Below are 20,019 nucleotides of genomic sequence, written 5' to 3'. Positions count from 1 at the left end.
TGCGCAACTTCCTATCCCTCCCATCCCGATCCTTCGTTTGGATAAATATTTCTTCTCCTGCCTCCTTTCCTCTCTCCCCCCTGATTTTTTGGATCTCGAACGACCGGTGCAAAAAGATTCGATTATCGAGAGAAACGCATCCTAAAAGTAAAATTTAAAGAAAATTTAAAGAACCCAACCATGCCAAAAACCGGTCGCTCACAATCCCTCCTTCTACACGATTCAATCGTCATTTAACGAATAAATATGATAATAAGTGTACTAAGTGTCTGTAGTTTAGCCAACGTGTACGTTGTATACTCTGAGGTAGGCGCGAGAAAACGAGCTGAAGAGGGAGATAGGATGCGGATGAGATAGAGCAGGATTAAGAAGCAGAGAGGTAGACGATTGCACGGTGGAGCCATATTTAACTAACTGATAACGATTAATTAATTACAATAATCATTCAAGATGACTTAATTAACCGTACCGCATACACACATGCATAATTATTAATTACACGTACTCCAGTATTATAAGTAAGGGCCAAGCGGTAGCGCCGCGCATACCGCGCGCACCGCCTCTATTCAATAAATAAATCGCGGAGGCACTCACTACGGAACACGACGAGCAGGGACTTTGGGACTCGGACGCGGATCGGAGGGTACCTGAACACGCGAGCCAGATCGTCCAGAGATTGAAACTGTCCGCAACATGTTGTTCAAGTGACTGAGGAATTAAAAAACAAGAAGCCAAGTTTTTCTCAACAAGCTTATCCGGCTATTCCTGGCGTCGGACGATCGAAGTTACATATTCGGATTGTTTTCGGCAGTTTTGAGCCGAACGTGAAACATTGGTTTCAGCCGCTAGTCCCCTCGACAGCATCGTGTCAGGCAACGCGTGTTCAGGTGTCCCGTATCCCCGTTACTTTATTGGTCTTTCAAGTGCAACGTTGAGTTATTTCACTTACAGCGTTGTTTTTCTACACAATACAAAATACCCCACCACCTGTCCCCACCGGCGAACCAATTCACCTCATCACGCTCCCGCAGGAATAAAACCTCCCTTTCATCCACTGTCCCTTCCACTCATCCCCCTCATATACAATGTTGTTTCACATTCGTTCGCGATAAACTTGGTTGCGAGTTCGACGGCAACTGCGCTCCGTTTCTCATTAAACAAAATGACAAATTATTCAGGCACTTTGTTTTTTTTTTTTTTTTTTTATATTTTCTTTTAGCAAAAAATCAAAATTTGGAGTAAAATTATGGGAGAATATTATTGATTTATTTGAATATCTTTGAAAAATATTTGCAGAGAAATTCTAGAGAAAATTTCTTGCAAAAAAATAATTTAATCGATGCATCGCGGAACGGAGCGCGCTTGACCTCGACTCCAAAAATAGCGAACGTTAAGTTTCAGAATTCAGACTTTTACGTACAGTTAGTTACCGAGTAATACAGCGCAAGTTATCGTTAATTTTCGATGCGCAATCTCGTCGCGACAAGGGTGACTTAAAAAACCACCTCACCTGCATTGTATTCAAATCGCAAAGAGCGCGACGAGGATGCGCGTGCAGGTTTAATGGTATCGATTGAGTTTGGTCAAAGTCCCCTTTTGGGCAAACACACCGACGCACTTCCGGTCCCGCCGACCAGCATCGTTCGACGGAAGTACAAAAAAAAAACAGAGGAGAAAAGGAAAAACATTATCTCTCGAGCTTCCGAAAAGAGAGCTTCGCGACGGAAGAGGAAGCGATCCTCCGTTCGAAATTCAATTCTAGTCAAAAGAGGGTACAAAGCCGAGACGGGTGTTAACTCGGACAGGCGAAATCGGTACTTATTTAATGCGAGACGAAAGAAAGGAGGATGCAGGAGAAGAGAAAAATGTGAAAGGAGGAAGCTCGAGAGGAAAAAACTTTTCACGGGATGAGACTGCGCGTGTCCCACTTGGCGCGCAGAGAAGATGTTAAAAAGAAGAAATGGAAAAAATGGAGAAAAGTAAAAAAAAAAAAAAAAAAAAAACAGAAAGAAAGAAAAAAATATGGTGCTGGGAACACAATCTGTGTGGAATTGGCTGAGTGGCGGGACCGTCGATCACGAGAAAATATCCGCGTTGCTGACAAAACGTAGCCTCTTTTCGTTGTGTCAAACCGCCGGCCAGGATCCGGGCCGATCCTTGTATAAGCAAAAACGAGAAACTTTCAAAAAGCAAAAAAAGATGAATGTACGGTGCGAATGGATCTTTCATGAAGCTTCGATTGTTGTTGTTCCGTCAAATTTTCCTTTTGCATATAAAAATACCTATTCACTCTCACGCTTTTTCGGCGAGGCTGCCAGACGGGATCTCTCACGTACATTTTGATTAATATATAAAGAAAATCGATCTATGATTGACAAAGATGTAGGAAAAATTTCAAAGAATGTAAAAGAAAAATCGAAAATACATTGAGAGCCTGTCAAGCGAGCCCCAGCCTTTCGATACCGCGGTTAACCTACAATTATTATAATTATAATTAGTTATTAATTATATTATCATTATTATTACAATGAGATTGCCATGAGAGGGCAATTGGAGGCGTATTTTATAGAGAAACGAAAGGGAGAGGAGAAAGAGAGAGAAAAAAATCTAGAAAGCAATGCCTCGGTTTATAAAAAAATTTCGCTTGAAAATCGTCGAAGCCATAATATGTTTTAACCTGTAATAACTCTTAAGTGAAATCGACGAAAAGCGATAGTAAGGGAAGAGAAGCCACGTTTCGAGATTCTCCTTTTTTTCTTTTTTTTCCTTTTTTTTTTCTTTTTTTTCACCACTCCTTTTCTTTTTAATTATACACGTATACACAAAGCACACGTACATACAATTTACATTGGTTAACTATATGATATGTTATTTAGCAAATAAATATTTATATATGAAAGTAGAAAAAGGAACACGATACCGCGTTACGGAAATTCGAGTCCTTCTCTCTCTTCCTTTATTTTGATATTATTACTATTATTATTAGACAATTAGGCATCGAAATTTTATTGTTGTTAACGATCGCGCGAGAGATTGGTTTTTCATTACGTTTGTTATTTTTTTTTTTTTTTCGTTTTAATTATGCGCATGGTATCGCACGACTGAGAAAGACGGAGATGACGGACACGATTTGTCGTTAATTGAGCTTTATACGTATTTTTCTTTATGTTTTAGGTATGTCAAGTTCGACTCTCGCTTTCTTGATCTTTCTTTTTATCTGCATATCGCGCATATGTGTGGATCGCGTACGCCGCGTAAAAGTTATTCAAATTTTACGTTCCTTCTCGCCCCCTTCCCTCTTTTTTACGTATACCAGTACACTTTCCTCGTTTAGAAGACGAAGAGTACGGGGACTAATTCTTTCGATCTCATTTTTACATTTGTACGTTGAACATTGTCACGGAAAGATCAAACTCATTTGAATCGGCAAATCGCGAGGATTCAGAGAGAATTTTATTTCTTCCACGTCCCATTATACGTACTCTTCAATCGTCTCATCGTAACGTTTTCGTTCGCCGAGCCGCGTGAGATACTAGTAAAAAGACCACGCTTTTAGTTTTTCATTTGGTGATTTTTGGTCTTGCTATAAAAGAAAGAGAGAGAGAGAGTTCCTATTTAATGAGAAGATGAAATAATAATCGGTATATAAAAAACAAAGGAAAAAAAAGGCAAGAGCGTGGCGGAAAACACGCGGCGTTCGGTGAGCGAGTGCGTCACGCGAGTTACGTTTGCTAGTCAGAATTGGTTAAAAAAAAAAAAAAAAAAAAAAACAATGAAGCGCAAACTAGGAATTTTTACGATTAGTTTTACTGCCTATTATTAATTAATTAAATCTATTAATCTATTTAAGCATAGCCGTTACGTTAATTAACGCGGCTCCACTCTCGAGCTGCATTCATCCTGAAGTAACATAAATCAATACGTGTACTCATAAATGCGCACATATACGCAAACACAAGAGAGAAATGGTATACATAAACTACGGTTCTTTAGTTACTATTCACGTAGATCGAGTCGCGCCGATGTATGAAAATTAATTGCAATCCGCCGAGAGACGTAGGTCATACATATATTAAATTTTAATCGATAACTTCTCATTTTCATATTTTTGTTACGAGCTTCCTTTTCTTTCTCTCATGCCTTAGACGCATACACTCACGCAGGCTTAGCGCTGCCGCAACTATTACATGTAGCGTAGTGCCAACACTACCATCACTCCTATTATTACATCCACCTACCTACCGCTACTGTCGCTAGAAAATGTTAGTATGTCGCATTATTATTATTATTATTATTAATATCATTATTATTATTATTATTATATTATGTTATATATTATATGTTATTATTAACTTTATTATATTATTATTATATTATAATTATTATATTACTATATAATTAGAGCATTGTATTATATTATAAAATTCGTGTTGTAAACTGTTCTGTCCTCGTTCGCGTGTGGTACATTAGGTAAATCGATGTGATACATGTCTAGTTCTCTTTGTGTCAATTTGACCGTGAGATTGAGTTTCCTTCTTCATATTTTTCTTTCTTATTTTATTTTATTTTTTTTTTTATTCATCTCTCGTATGTGGTTCCTCGCGTCGAAATTTGCGATCGACGACGGCTTCTTTTTACATGAGAGAGGCAGGATAATGTATCGAATCTTTAAAATACGCTGACGATTGTCACATGGAAGTTTAGGACACGTGCATTTATTAAACTTTATCGTTACCTACTATTACCTTGTCAAAGTACCGGGTGTATGAACGCGTGGTGACTCACAAGTATGGAAGATACTCTTAGAAATCTTCCTTCATTAATCGCTCGACGTATCGGAATTTCGGATATTAATAAATAAATTCGAAACCTGGGAATATTCCTAGATGTGTAAAAAATAAATATACGTCCAAAGTAAAATTAACATTCTATTGATCTCGATACGGAGCGCTCGTACACCCTGCTCGATATTCGTTATTAGTTAACGCTATTAGTTATTATCAGTTAACGCTATTAGTACTATTATCACTATTATTAGTTATCGCTATCGACTCTTAATGCGTTCCCCTATTGTCGATCGGCGAGCGAGATAACTATTTTGATTGCCCCTCGTCTCGAACGTGCTTCAGTAGTTAATGCTGTCGCACTAATCTCTATTCTTATCAATTGTCGAAATTATGAAATTAGGATCTCTCGAAAGTGTTTGGCAAATGTTGTACAAAGAAAAAAAAATAGTTTTAGCTGTTGCACACAAATATTGTGTGTATATAATTTTTTATAATGTTAAAATAATAGATGGTTAGAATTAAAATCGTGCATGTCAATCATCGAATTGTTACATCCAGATCGTTCAAAAATCAAAAATCCTTCATTGTTAAGTGCGACAGACCTACCTACATAGTCGACCGATCGAGACGGGGCGAGGTATGCGCGATTTGAGATGTTTCGATGAAAGTTTCCAAAAAGTGCGATAACAAGCTAAAAGAATCAGACTTTTTGCGACGAGAACGTTGAAGCGAGAGGAAGGATTATTTTTTCTCTCTCGCTGCGATTGCGTTCTGGTCACAATTAGCGAAGCTATGGGATCCTCAAAGAGCATGTCGCGAGCTACGTACATACAATTTCGAATTTCGGAAATAATTGACGCGCGAAAAAGAAGTACGAAAATAAAAGTGCTGTCTCAAGTACTTTATAGTAAGAAAGCGAGAAAGAGGAAGCATGTCATATATACAATTATATTCACAACAGTCTCTTTCGGTTACGAGCGAGTTCCGCATTGTGTAGGATGTCTAATTGATAATTACGATGTGAAGATAATATCTACAAGATGAGGACGAGAATGGTCGATGATTGCGACTAACGGTGGAAGAGCGAGATCCAAATTGAGAAATCGCGAGAGCCTTTTTGCACGAAAACGCATTACAAACCAATGCGTATCTCTAGGAACGTTCTTCTTTTTGTTGTTGTTAATGATGATGATGATGATAATAATACGTCAATGAAAGAAAGGGTGCTTCTGTGCGACGGAAGGAGCTCCGTGGCACGCGTGGAAGGAAAATTCGAAACCTAGTCTTTTCCCTACCACGTACGCGACGATCCGATTCCGTCTCGCGTACGTGGGCAGTGTTCGATGAGAATTCAAAACTAGTGTATCGATAACTGGAATCAATTTCTCTGGACGATCAGTTCGACCGTCAATTATCTTTCCAGGTGTAGCAACTGTGGGCGAATAGAATCGCGAGCAAAAAATCTCGTACGCTGATTCGAGAATTAATCATTCTCATTACGTCAGTACTTATCGGAATGTGAGATATTCTAATTCGATTCATTGCTCGATCCCATTCGCCCTCCGTTATTACATCTTCTTTCTAACCGAGAAAGATGCTCAATTTTTATCGATCAATCATATTGTCATATTCTGTATTTAGGGTGCTCGAAAGATATATGCTTAATTCATATGACCCAAAATTTGTTATACGAAAAAATACGCGATGTTTTATCAAGGTCTCTTCTAATGTTCCAAAATAGCATTTTTTCAATGAAAATAACCATTCTGATTACGAATATATTTTCATTATTTTTTTTTTCAAATTTTCACATTCACGATCATGAGATACATGAGATGAACGCGAGAAGGGCCTCGATAAAATATCGCAATTCTCTCTCGAACATATCAAAATACAAGGGGCTCCACGTTGGAGCATTATTGCGACATTACTTTCGACATATAATTAGATTGTAAGTGATAAATTCAACGCGTCTACAAGCGAAACACGATGTACGCTCGCGCGTAGACGCCATTGAACACTGCACGATCGATGATCGCGAAAAAAAAAAAAAAAAAAGAAAATCGACGCGAGATCGAGGGTGGGAAAAGATCCGATCCTTGAAACATCTTTTAGGCTTACGATCGAGGATTAAGAGTTCGTTAGATGTTAATATCTGCGGAGCGGGCCGGCTTGGCGTCTTCGTGGAAGTGATCTTCGCGCAAAAATTTTTTCGCAAAATTCCAAATTTCGCAGAATTCCTAGAATTCTTAGAAAATGTTAACATATCAAGTGAAATTTATATCTATAAAGTTTATATCTATGATATAAAGTTTTCTAGGTCAAAATTACAAAAATTATTTTCACATACGGCAAGAGAAACTTCGTCGAATAAAGAGACTCGAATTGAGGAGATCACTTCGACAGGATCGCGAGGCCGATTCGCGGGCGTGTAGATCGAAGATAAGCGAAAAGAAATGAAGTTTATAAGCGAGAATAAATTCTTCGTGCCTCACGACTTCCGGCTGGACGACCTTTCACGCGACTACGATATTCATAATTAACGGCTCAGATCGTTGTGACGGGATACTGAATGAATTCGAGTCGCAGTTAAATTGTAAATACGCGGAAATTATTCGAAATGCTCCCGATCGTAAAATTCGTTCCTTCGTAAACGCAAACGGAAGCTCGTCGATTCCGGAAGCACGCGATTGGCCAGCCTAAATTTAAGGTCTTTTTTAGAAATTAGCGGCGGAAAGGCAGATATATATCGCGAGGGCGACTATCGCTGCAATTTTATGGATGAGAGAACAACGGTTTGCCTGCGAGTGAAATAAATTTGCGAGACAAGATGAATGATTGGAAGAATGCAATTTGATGAATGTATTCACTGGCGAAAATGCGAATCGAGAGAATGAGAAAAATAAGAGAGAGAGAGAGAGAGAGAGAGAGAGAGAGAGAGAGAGAGAGAGAGAGAGAGAGAGAGAGAGAGAGAGAGGTGAGATGTCAAATGTGAGAAAATGGGATATAAATGCGTATGAGATAGGAGAATAAACAAAATTTTACTACCAAGTGGACTAGAATCGCAACCGATGGGCATTATTAAGCGAAAATAAAATTTTCGGAGCGTTTTTTCGACGAAGAAAAGCGTCCAAAATTGTACCTATTTTCATTTTATAAATTATATATATATATATGTATATGTATATGTATATGTATAGATATACGACGACCTAAACGATTATTATTGCAAAATGTAATTGCAAGAGAGAGAGAAAGAGAGGGAGAGAATGTGAAAGAGAGCACGCGAGAGAGCAAGAGGATAGGAAGACGATGAAAAATAAGAAATTATTGTATCTATATTCGGAAAAATGATCGATGATGTATTCGAATCGTGATTATTATTATTATATATTATGATTATTGTGTATAGTTAAGGCGAAAATGGAATTTTAGACGAAATTATCGAACTCGAGGTATACATATAGGGAGCGTAAGCAAGAGAGAATGAAAAAGAGAGAGAGAGAGAGAGAGAGAGAGAGAGAGAGAGAGAAAGCATAACATAGCATGAAAGAAAGAGAGAAAGAGAGTGTGTGTGTGAGAAAGAGAGAGAGAGAGAGAGAGAGAGAGAATTTCTCGACGGTGATTGCACATTGCATGTCGACAGACAACAAAACAGAATTCCCCTCCCCTCCAGTAAGTCAATAGAAAAATCAAGTCATGGCCGAATGAAATAATATAAAAGCAAAAAGTTTCGAGATTATAATTTTTTCGGGAAATTTCAAAATTTAAGCAAAACGGGCGACTTTTTTTCCATTTTTCGAATCCGTGGTTCTTCCGAAAAAAAAAAAAAAAAAAAAGAAAAAGAGAAAGTGATTCTCGTTTCCTTTGTACCAGGACCAAAAGAAAATAGCCGAATATATATCTATATATAAAAATATACATATATGTATGTATGTATGTATGTATATATATGCTCGTATGTACGTACATACATGAACCAGCACACGCAACGCGTACGAGACGTGCGAGCGCGTCCTCTGGCGCGACGATCCTGCCGGAACGATACGCGATCGAGCGACTTTTGGACAACCAGAACGAGTGCCTCGGACCTGATCCCAGAAGAGGACGGGTCCAGATTTGGGAAAATTTTTTACCGGCAGATCGGCGCGCTCGAGCGACACGAGCGGTGAGAGGAGGAGAGGCGATGGGAGGCAAAAGTAGTTCGGACAGCAATAGTTACAGGTCGAAACAAGCAAAACGACAGATTGAAAAAAAAAAAAAAAGAAAAAGAAACGATGTCGGAACAGCGGAAACAAAAATCGCGTAAGAACACGAGGCATCATATAGTTATATAATTTCTCTAGCGCGCGACAGATCGCAATTTCAGTTTTCCCTTCGCGGTCGTAGATCGATCGTTGTTAGATTTTTCGACGCTCATGGTATCGCGACGGTATCGGTATCCCTCAATCGAGAACGAGTTTTCTCGCGAAAGGATTTATCGGTTAAACATCGCAGGACGATCGAAAGGAAAAAGCGAAGTTGCTTGTCATCGACCGACCGATCCGCGATCGTCGTTCACGCCTTCTTTTTTCACCGCGATCTATCTGTTTTTCTCACCAATATCACATTCTTTTTTACCCTCTCCCCCCGCAATCCTCTGCCTGATTACAGCATCCTCAAAATATGATTAAAAATCCGGCGGATATATCCCTTCCCCATCCTGATAATTGCCATTGAATATCCCCCTCACATAATCAACTTGCTCTTCCCCCCTCCCCCTACCCCCTGATCCTTCCACTACCAAACCGATTTACCAGTGTGAGTGAATGTGTTAACACGTGCAAGGATTTAAAAAGAAAAAAAAGATTTCTAGAGCGAATTTCAAGGAGGAAAGGTGGAAAAAAATGAGGAAAGCGTCGAGTAAATGCGATCGTGGGAATTGATTAAAAGAGAATAACCGGGAAAACGTACGCATACACACGCATACATACATTGATTGGACTGTGTAGAAACATTTTGCGTCAATTGTGTAAGTCAAAAGATAGAAGGAGAAAGTGTGTATGTTTGTGTGCGCATACGTGTGTGTGAGCGAGAGAAAAGGGGAGATTAAAAGCGAAAAAAAAGATTAAATAAAAGAGGAAGCGAAGTCGAGTGAGAATGCGCGTGTGGAAGATGCGAGAGCGAGAGGTAGAAGAGATCCTAAAGAGAGCGAGCGAGAAGATAAAAAACGGCGGAAGCTAAAAAACAAAATGTACGAACGAACATTGATACTGTCTTCGTTTTTTAAAGTCGTTTCTCCGTTCGACACGCTACTATATAAATATTGACATTTGTCATTGGATTATTACCGACGATGATGAAGTATCATATTATTATTATTATTATTATTATTACGAAACTATTATTATTACGATCGTAAATGATTATTATTATTATTACCATTTATTATTGTCATTATTATCACAATTTATTATTGCGATGATGATCATGATTATTATTATTATTAATATTATTATTATTATTACGTGGTACAATAAAAATTTAATAAGCATTTCAGGTCTCGTGACTACCAACCAATTTCTTATAACAGTGACACGTGATTATCAATAATAGCTTCCTTATCACGTGATTTTAGTAGCATGACCTCTTTTACGTACAAAAATAATGATAACTGCTTGTCGATAACAGAAAATTGCAACGCGTCACAATATATCAAGCGCCTATAATATAATGGCAGGGACTACACGATTCGATTTTGTAAAGAAATGTTTAAAGAATTTTTTTTAGTTTATCTCTCTTAACACAACTTGAGTAATTTGTAATATTTTTATAAAAGGATATTTTTTTATATCTTGCATAGGTGTGTGCGTGTGCCTAGATTTCATCTACGCGCATCTTAAATCGAACTACTTTCAAGTTTCAAATTTTGATATATCCGAGTCTGAAAGCAAATGTCACGCGAGGTCACATCAACAGGCATAACGAATCGGCTTGTCTTTGAACTGAGTTAGTACATAGTAGAAAATTAAGAAAGAAGCATTATGCTTCGTTTAGGGATCCGCGGCAGATTCGTTGTCTGCAACAATCTCGAGAAATGTCTCAAAATTTTGGGAAGCAGCCGTGATACCTGCAGCGCGGCTATAGTTTCAAGGGTCAGAGAGGGATGGGATAATGATTCTACGTTGCGTTCGAATTGTTTGATCGATGCAACGGCACTTCGTGCAGTCGCGATTCAGAAGCAAACTCATCGGCTGTCGTCAACGTCGACTATTAACGAAGCTCGAAAAACCTGTCTTTATAATCTGCACGTGGAAAAACAAGGCAAGTTTAGATTTAAATTTTTAATACTAGATTATTTAAGAAAATCTATATTTTATTTTTTATTTTTAATATAACAAATTATCAGACAATAATATTACTCGATACTATTAAACATAGATAATACAAAATTGTTTTTCCGAAATACGTTTTTTTAACCTTTATAATATAACGTTGCTATATTTTAATAAAAAATATATTAAAAATATATTAAAAATTAGATAAACTAATATTTATCTAATTTTTTGCATACGATTTTATAATGTTAGGTAAGATCGTCAATTTTGCCGGATGGCTGATGCCAGTACAATATCAAGATGCGATCACCGTGTCTCATCTACATACCAGATCAGCAGCGTCGCTTTTCGACGTCGGTCACATGTTACAAACACGTGTCTCCGGTAAAGACGCCGGAGAGTATTTAGAATCGCTAACCACGTGTGATCTGAAGAATTTAAGCAAGGGCGGTGCAACTTTGACAGTCTTTACCAACGACAAAGGGGGAATTCTCGACGATCTTATCATCACCAAGGATGACGAAGACAAATACTTTCTCGTATCTAATGCGGGAAAGCGAGAGGAAGACGGTCAGCTTCTTTTGGAGCGTCAGGTGAAAAATTGCAGAGATATCTAACATTTTATAAAATGTCAAAACATAAGGAATATTAATATAAAATTTGAATTTCTTTGCTTTTAGAAAACTTTTAAAGAGGTTGGTAAAAACGTATACGTCGACTTTCTAGATCCTTTAGAACAAGGTCTGATAGCTCTTCAAGGTCCTACAGCGGCAACAGCTCTTCAATCGCTAGTCAATTTCGATCTTAAGACCTTAAAGTTTATGTACAGCGTCAAAACCGAGGTATTAGGCAGGCCTATCAGAATTTCGCGATGTGGATACACAGGGGAAGACGGTTTCGAGATTTCAGTGCCTGCGAAGGACGCGGTTAATTTAGTAGAAAAGTTCTTGGAAAACTCTGACGTAAAGTTGGCTGGCTTAGGAGCGAGAGATAGTTTAAGGTAAGTAATAAATATTAATTATTATACATTAAAACACACTAATTTTGTTCGTAAAAACGTGACCGAGATAATACGTCTTATTGTAAGATTGAAAAAAAGCAATTTAGATAAATAAAGGAGTAATGTAAAGTAGAATAGATTGTATTGACATTTTCGCTATTTTTTCTATAGATTGGAAGCGGGACTTTGTCTATACGGTAACGATATCAATGAAGATACCACACCGATCGAAGCTGCTCTTACCTGGCTAATAGGTCAGTAATCTCGCGAAAGTAGCTAATAAATCTTTAAACATGGTAGATATTTTTTTATATAAAATTTGTGTAGCAAATATACTTCCATCCTCTCATTTGCGCTTGTTTAACTTTGTCACGCAAATTATTCCAATCTCCTTGCTTTGTTAATTTTATAATTTATAAAACATTAATCAATCTCCTTTTCTCTTTTGCAGCGAAACGACGAAGAGCCGAAGCCAACTTTCCAGGCGCGCAACAAATCCTTTCGCAAATTAAGACAGGCGTTACGAAGAAACGTGTCGGACTCTTACTAGGTCAAGGACCACCTGCCAGGCAAGGCGCATCGATATTGACGCCGGAAGGTGAACGTGTGGGCAGCGTTACTTCCGGTGGACCAAGTCCGACCTTGGGCCGGCCAATCGCCATGGGATATTTACCGCCGGATTGGGCGCACACCGGTGGCGGAGTGTTGATCGAGATTCGGGGAAAAACTTACAAGGCGACTGTGTCGAAAATGCCCTTTGTAAAATCAAATTATTATACAGCGAAATAATGCGTTGATCTAGCAAAGAAAATTGATTGAATCGTAATATTATAAAGTAATTAAATGTCAACGACAAATTGCTTATACAATTATAGGACATGTAATAGATTCCTGTAAAAAATTCCTTGATTTTTCAAGTATTTTTGTATTCAAAATTTCAAATAAAGAGAATATTTTCCAGATTTTTTAATTCAACTTTCTCTAAAATAAATTTTTTTATTACATATGTTTTGTAACGTTTTTATTCATATGGAAGAAAAACATAGAGCCTTTTAAATTTTTAGTGCTAGATTTGTAAATCTACTAAAAACTGAATAATTGTTATAAAATATGTATTTTTTACTTGTATAAAATTTTCATTTTTTTATCATTAAAAATTACAAAGAATATGTACCTCACATTCAATATTAAGATATTAAATATAAAAACATATATGTATATATATATATATATATATATATATATATATATCTTAAAAGCATAATTTGGCTCGTTGACTGTGTGTTAAGCTGACGTCTCATAGAAACTCTCCAATTGTTGAGAGTTCTACAATTGCATATGATATTTTGTATTTTAAACGATAGATTTTTCTAAAATTTATGCTATATTTCAAATTACATAAATTAGTTTTTAAATTAAACTAATATTTCAAATAATCAAATCTCTAAATTAAGTATTGCTAAGAAAATTAATTACTATTTATAAAGCTGTATATTTACATGATATACTATTTCTAATGTAATTCTAATATCTATTTTTGTATATGATATGAATTCTAAATAAATCTCGAATAATAACTTTTTTCATTATCTAAATTAATTATAGATTCGATAATAATTATTATATAAGTTAATAATTCTTAGATAAGTATGTAATAATTATATTGTATGTAATAATGTGTAATAATAATTATTAAATACAATATAATTATTATCATATCAATAATTATACTAAAAATGACTATTGCAAAAAATGTCAATATATTATATAATAATTCAAAAATAAGATATATATAGGTTCTCTCTTAGATCTCTAACAATTAATTTACATATCAATTATGTTACTAGATTTATATAATTAACTTATTATATCATATAATAATTATTGCCTAATATAATAATCATTACATAATATGTAATTATAAAATTATTATCAAATCTAATAAATTAATTACTAGAGATTTGTTAGATAAAATCTCATGTGTGTTGTTGTTAATATTATATAATATATTGACATTTTTTGCAATAGAAACTTTTAATATTATAATTTTATTTTAATTTAATTTATTATAATTATTATATTATTTTAATTTATTGTAATTAGTATAATTTTATTATGTTTTTATTTACTCAATCGTGGGAATTAAGTTTCTTAATTATAATTAACAGTTAATTATATTGTTAACTTTTCTTATTTATAAATCAATACTAATCTCATTTTAACATATGTTCTCTAATTTATTAATTAAAAGAAAACAATACGTAACAATTTATTAATTAAAAGAAAACAATACGTAACAATTTATTTCTCTTATGATAAGTTACCATTGAAAGAGACGACATCAAAAATACTATACGTATATTGAAGACTTACAGCTCTCTGTAAGTACAATATATTAATAACTTATAAAAATAATTCCACAAAAATTTTTAGTAATGAATAATTTTTCGTAGCCTTTAAAAATAGAATGCTAATTGTATAAATAGTAATAATCGTATAAGAAAGTGGAAAAATGCCATTTTTCAATTTTTGCATGTACATGGTACACATTTAATATACATACATATATAAAGCATTCATCGGAAAAAGAACATTTTTTCTGAATAACTTCTTATCAATGATATGCATAAAATATACAATAAAATAACAATTTTTTGTATCTCTTTATGTCGTGTGTGAATAATGGTACAATCGGATCTCTTATCCTACGACCCTCTTATGCTACGAAACCTCTTATCCTACGACAAAAAATCCTCTCATGCTACGACCGCGAAAGGGGAATTATACCCTCACTCTCAAATTTTTGTCGTAGGATCAGAGGTTTAAAGGGAAGATTCCGGACCGAAAATGTCGCAGGATAAGAGGTCCGACTGTAGATAAAACATGTCATATTTCTATCTATTATTACTGACACACTTAGAAAAGATATATCATCGACAATCAATTATGAAATAACAATATGGCATACGTATGTAATACATCATGTATATATATGTATGTATATATATATATATATATATATATATATACCTGGATCGATGATCGTCGCACAAATGATGCAATTTGTTGAAGAAGAGAAGAACCGTAAAACATGCAAAGACACATACAACCGAGTCCCCGGGATTACAAAATTCTCTCGATTCTCCGGATTCCTGGATACGATCGAGTTACCGTTGGTTTGCCTATAGTCACGAACACAATTTTAATACACTACGAATTATGACGAACATCGGTATTTTATGATGCACTCGCGACTACTTTACGCGCGCGATATTTACTTTTAGGCAGCGATAATCGCGAGAATTACAGAGAACGATAATGAATGCGCGACCACTGACTGTGCATCACACGATTGACTCTGATTCGAAATCTATCGAAAAAATTGCGATTCTCGAGGTATCGAAACGTCATAGTTACGTGAGCCTACGTCAGCGCTGCTCCTTACTTTAGCTTCAGGCTTCAGCCTCTAAAAGGGAGGCGTTAGTGTAGCAAGTGAGCAAGTGCGAATGCTTGCAAGCCTGATACAAATTACGAAATTTGTTCGCTCGAAGAAACGTTAATTAATAATAGTTAACTATAAAATAAATGCATAGACAGTAGGTTTATCATTTTAAGTATTCAATTACTGGTATAATAGATCTATCATTAAATCAAGATGGTGCGAAGTAGCGACAAGTAAGTGAAATATATTGCACTGTGTATTTTGCGGTTATGTTATCGACGCTTCCTTTACGTACCAAATTCATACTCAATCTAATTATTATGAACAAATGTAGGGATAGGCATCATCGGCGAAGATCCAGATCGAGATCGAGGTCGAGATCGACTGAACCTGAGAAAAAACGACGGCGTTCCAGAAGCAGAGACCGGGAGAGGGACAGGGATAAGGGACGTCATAGAGAACGGAGGAGTCGTTCACGAGATAGAGATAGAGAGAGAAGTGATAGAAGGGAACGTTCCGAGAGGGACAGGGATCGCGAGAGAAAACGGTACACCCTTAAAAAGCGTTTCGGCATCTTAACCTGAAAAAAACAAAAAAAAGATTTGTCCATAGCACTCATTTTTCTTTTTAGTCACAAATATATCCAAGATGTTTTTTTTTCATAAAAATAGTAACAATGAAATAATTTATTGACATTGATTGTTCTCGGTATACTAGTGGAGACAGTAAAGAAAAGCGTCTTACAGGCTCAAAGTCTTCGCGCTCTGGGAAAGAACGATCAAATAGGTCTCGGTCACGTGATAGGAAAGATAAAGAAAAAGGTGACAGCGAAGAGTTGCCTTTCGACCATACAAAGTTGGACAAGGTAAGTCTTAAAAAATAATCTAATGAAAAATAAGCAGTAATAATAATTGCAAATAATATTGTAGGAGGAAGAGCAAAAAAGGCTAGAGTTGGAAATGCAAAAGAGAAGGGAAAGGATAGAAAGGTGGCGTGCGGAAAGGAAGAAGAAAGAACTGGAAGCAACCAAAAAAGACGGTAAGACATCTATTTTGGCAAATCTTCAGCTACCCATGAAAAAATGGTCCCTTGAGGATGATAGTGACGAAGAGACTCCTGTGGTACAGAATAACACCAAGGAGACAAAAGAAGAAGGTATAAAAGAAGAAGTAGAAGAAGTGAAAGAAGAAGTAAAAGATGAAGAAGAAGAGATTGATCCACTTGATGCTTTTATGGCAGAGGCAAGTATTACTTTAACATATATTAAACAAAAATGAAAATTAGTCAAAATTGACCATGCTACAACAGATTATCAACCATGTCGAAAATCTTTTTACATCAAAGTTCCTGAAATTGGTATAACTTTTTTTTATAGTTTAAATTCTTTTTTTCTTTTTCTATCATGTCACTAAATATCTATAATATATATATATATACATATGTATGTATATATATATATATATATATATATATATATATGTATATTTATATTACATGTATATTTATATTACATCTAAATAATTTAATAGGTTCAAGAAGAAGTTAGAAAAGTAAATAAATTTGATAGCAAAGCTCCAAAAAGTGCCAACAATGGCACAAATTCTGGTGCTCAGAGTGTGGTTATTGTAACTGGTGTGGCTAAGAAAAAAGTTCAGAAACAAAAGGGAGAATTGATTGAACAAAATCAAGATGGATTAGAGTATTCTAGTGAAGAAGAAGGCGAGAATCTTCATGAGACTGCAGCTGGTATAGCGAATAAACAAAAGCGAGAATTAGCAAAAGTTGATCATGCTACAACAGATTATCAACCATTTCGAAAATCTTTTTACGTCGAAGTTCCTGAAATTGGTATAGCTTTTTATTTATATTTTTTTTATAGTATAATTTATATATATTTATAGTATGAATCCTTTTTTTCTTTTTCTATCATGTTACTAAATATCTATAATGCTGTGTACTTGCAGCAAGAATGACACCAGAAGAAGTAGAGGTGTACAAAGAAGAATTAGAAGGTATTCGTGTGAAAGGTAAAGGCTGTCCAAAACCCATCAAGTCTTGGGCGCAATGTGGTGTGACCAAGAAGGAATTAGAAGTGTTGAAAAAACTTGGTTACGAGAAACCAACACCTATTCAATGCCAGGCAATCCCAGCCATTATGTCTGGTCGTGATCTTATAGGTATAGCAAAAACTGGTAGCGGAAAGACGTTAGCTTTTCTGTTACCTATGTTTCGTCACATACTTGATCAGCCCCCATTGGCTGATGGTGATGGACCGATTGCATTGATTATGACACCGACTAGAGAATTGTGTATGCAAATTGGCAGGGATTCGAAAAAGTTTACAAAATCATTGGGCCTTTCGCATGTGTGCGTTTATGGCGGAACTGGTATTTCTGAGCAAATAGCGGAACTTAAAAGAGGGGCTGAGATTATCGTATGTACACCTGGAAGGATGATCGACATGCTCGCTGCTAATAGCGGGCGTGTGACCAATTTACGACGCGTGACATATGTGGTGCTCGACGAGGCTGACAGGATGTTCGATATGGGTTTCGAACCGCAGGTGATGCGGATTATGGAAAATGTGAGACCAGACAGACAGACTGTACTATTCAGTGCAACATTCCCAAGACAAATGGAGGCGCTAGCGAGAAGAATTCTTACGAGACCAGTAGAGGTACAAGTTGGTGGACGTTCCGTCGTTTGTAAGGATGTCGAGCAGCATGTGGTTGTACTCGAAGAAGACCAGAAGTTTTATAAGTTGCTTGAAATTCTTGGACATTATCAAGACAAAGGCTCCACCATTATATTTGTAGACAAACAGGAGAATGCAGATACATTACTAAAGGATCTTATGAAAGCTTCGTATTCCTGCATGTCTCTTCATGGTGGTATAGATCAATGCGACAGAGATTCAACTATTTTGGATTTCAAAGCCGGACGGACAAAATTACTTGTGGCCACTTCTGTCGCTGCCAGAGGCTTGGATGTCAAGCATTTAGTATTAGTTATTAATTATGACTGTCCTAATCACTATGAAGATTACGTGCACAGATGTGGTAGAACTGGTCGAGCTGGAAATAAAGGGTAAGATAAAAATTTTTTTGATTTCAACAATATGAAATGCTTTTCATAAATTAAGTGTTATATTTTTTCTTTAGGTACGCGTATACTTTCATTACGTCAGAGCAAGAACGTTATGCCGGCGATATTCTACGTGCGCACGAATTAGCAGGTGTACCTGTTCCAGAACCTTTACGTCAGTTGTGGGAAGGTTACAAGGCCCGTCAAGCCGCGGATGGAAAAAAAGTTCATACTGGAGGTGGTTTCAGTGGCAAAGGATTCAAATTCGATGAATCAGAAGCTGCTTTAGCGAATGAGAAAAAGAAATTCCAAAAAGCAGCCTTGGGACTGCAAGATTCTGATGATGAGGACATAGAAAACGATATCGATCAACAGATCGAGAGTATGCTGGCGCCTAAGCGAACAGTTCGCGAAATAGCCAGACCAACTGCGACTAATATCACGGTACCTGGTCAACCGGTAGCTAGTGCTACTGATAAACTGGAATTAGCCAGGAGATTAGCATCGAAGATAAATATCGCTAAGAATCTGGGCGCCGAGGCAAAGGGTGCCACTCAACAAGCGGCGGAAGCCATACTCAAAGGAGCAGGACCTACAAATCTTATTACGGTAAGAATCGAGTGTTTGTTTAAATGTTATATTACTATCGTGAATAAATAATATAAATATTTTTTTTATTATTTGCACAGGCAAAGACAGTCGCTGAACAGCTGGCGGCAAAATTGAATACCAAATTAAATTATCAACCACGCGAAGAGGATCTGGTGGAAAGCGACGCGGAAACGGGTGAACAAACATTCCGCAAATATGAAGAGGAACTCGAAATCAATGACTTTCCACAACAAGCAAGATGGCGAGTCACGAGTAAGGAGGCTCTAGCTCAGATTTCGGAATATTCCGAAGCAGGTCTTACTGTGAGAGGGACATATATCGCACCCGGGAAAACTCCACCGGAGGGCGAGAGGAAATTATACCTGGCGATAGAATCTACGAGCGAGTTAGCAGTTAGCAAAGCTAAGGCGGAAGTATCTCGGCTCATCAAGGAAGAACTCATAAAACTACAGGCGTCTGGTGCTCACACTGCATCACGTGGTCGATACAAAGTCTTATAAAAATTCGAAATCACTTTGGTGAAATATACAAGAAGGATATGTGTCACATGCAGATCACATTTGGATATATGCTAATATACAATTATAATATAATATAATAATATAATATTATACTATAATATTATATTATATTATATTATATTATATATATATAATTATTATATATATATAATTATCTATATATTGATTATCACATCTACATATATGATAAAAGTTATAGAAATTTATTATTCATACAAATGACGATATAAACTATTTGTTTTTAACAATACAATAC

The 20,019-nt window shown here is 36.2% G+C and overlaps 2 protein-coding genes and 1 long non-coding RNA gene across 3 annotated transcripts in view; 2 read left to right on the top strand and 1 right to left on the bottom strand.

Annotated features, from left to right (window-relative positions):
* Positions 1 to 15,686, bottom strand: part of LOC140665660 (uncharacterized) — a 216,204-nt gene extending 200,518 nt beyond the window's left edge. The window contains exon 1 of the long non-coding RNA XR_012046643.1: positions 15,135 to 15,686. This is a non-coding gene — a long non-coding RNA (uncharacterized lncRNA). The remainder of the gene's footprint in view (positions 1 to 15,134) is intronic.
* On the top strand, positions 10,760 to 13,178 carry LOC140665658 (aminomethyltransferase, mitochondrial). The gene is made up of 5 exons (XM_072892006.1): positions 10,760 to 11,090; positions 11,357 to 11,697; positions 11,785 to 12,104; positions 12,276 to 12,358; positions 12,556 to 13,178. The coding sequence occupies exons 1-5, from the start codon at positions 10,811 to 10,813 to the stop codon at positions 12,891 to 12,893; spliced, it is 1,362 nt and encodes a 453-aa protein (XP_072748107.1). The 5' UTR covers positions 10,760 to 10,810; the 3' UTR covers positions 12,894 to 13,178.
* Prp5 (pre-mRNA processing factor 5) lies at positions 15,578 to 20,003 on the top strand. Its single transcript, XM_072892001.1, has 8 exons — positions 15,578 to 15,779; positions 15,881 to 16,093; positions 16,264 to 16,411; positions 16,476 to 16,787; positions 17,076 to 17,394; positions 17,511 to 18,633; positions 18,708 to 19,239; positions 19,320 to 20,003. Exons 1-8 carry the CDS (start codon positions 15,760 to 15,762, stop codon positions 19,740 to 19,742), a joined length of 3,090 nt encoding a protein of 1,029 aa, XP_072748102.1. The 5' UTR covers positions 15,578 to 15,759; the 3' UTR covers positions 19,743 to 20,003.
* Positions 20,004 to 20,019: the final 16 nt, after the last annotated feature.

The sequence above is a fragment of the Anoplolepis gracilipes genome, chromosome 5 (assembly GCF_047496725.1).
Source record: "Anoplolepis gracilipes chromosome 5, ASM4749672v1, whole genome shotgun sequence".
In the NCBI taxonomy this organism is placed as follows: domain Eukaryota; kingdom Metazoa; phylum Arthropoda; class Insecta; order Hymenoptera; family Formicidae; genus Anoplolepis; species Anoplolepis gracilipes.
The sequence above is the reverse complement of the archived record's forward strand: the minus strand, read 5'-3'. Positions and strand labels throughout refer to the sequence as shown.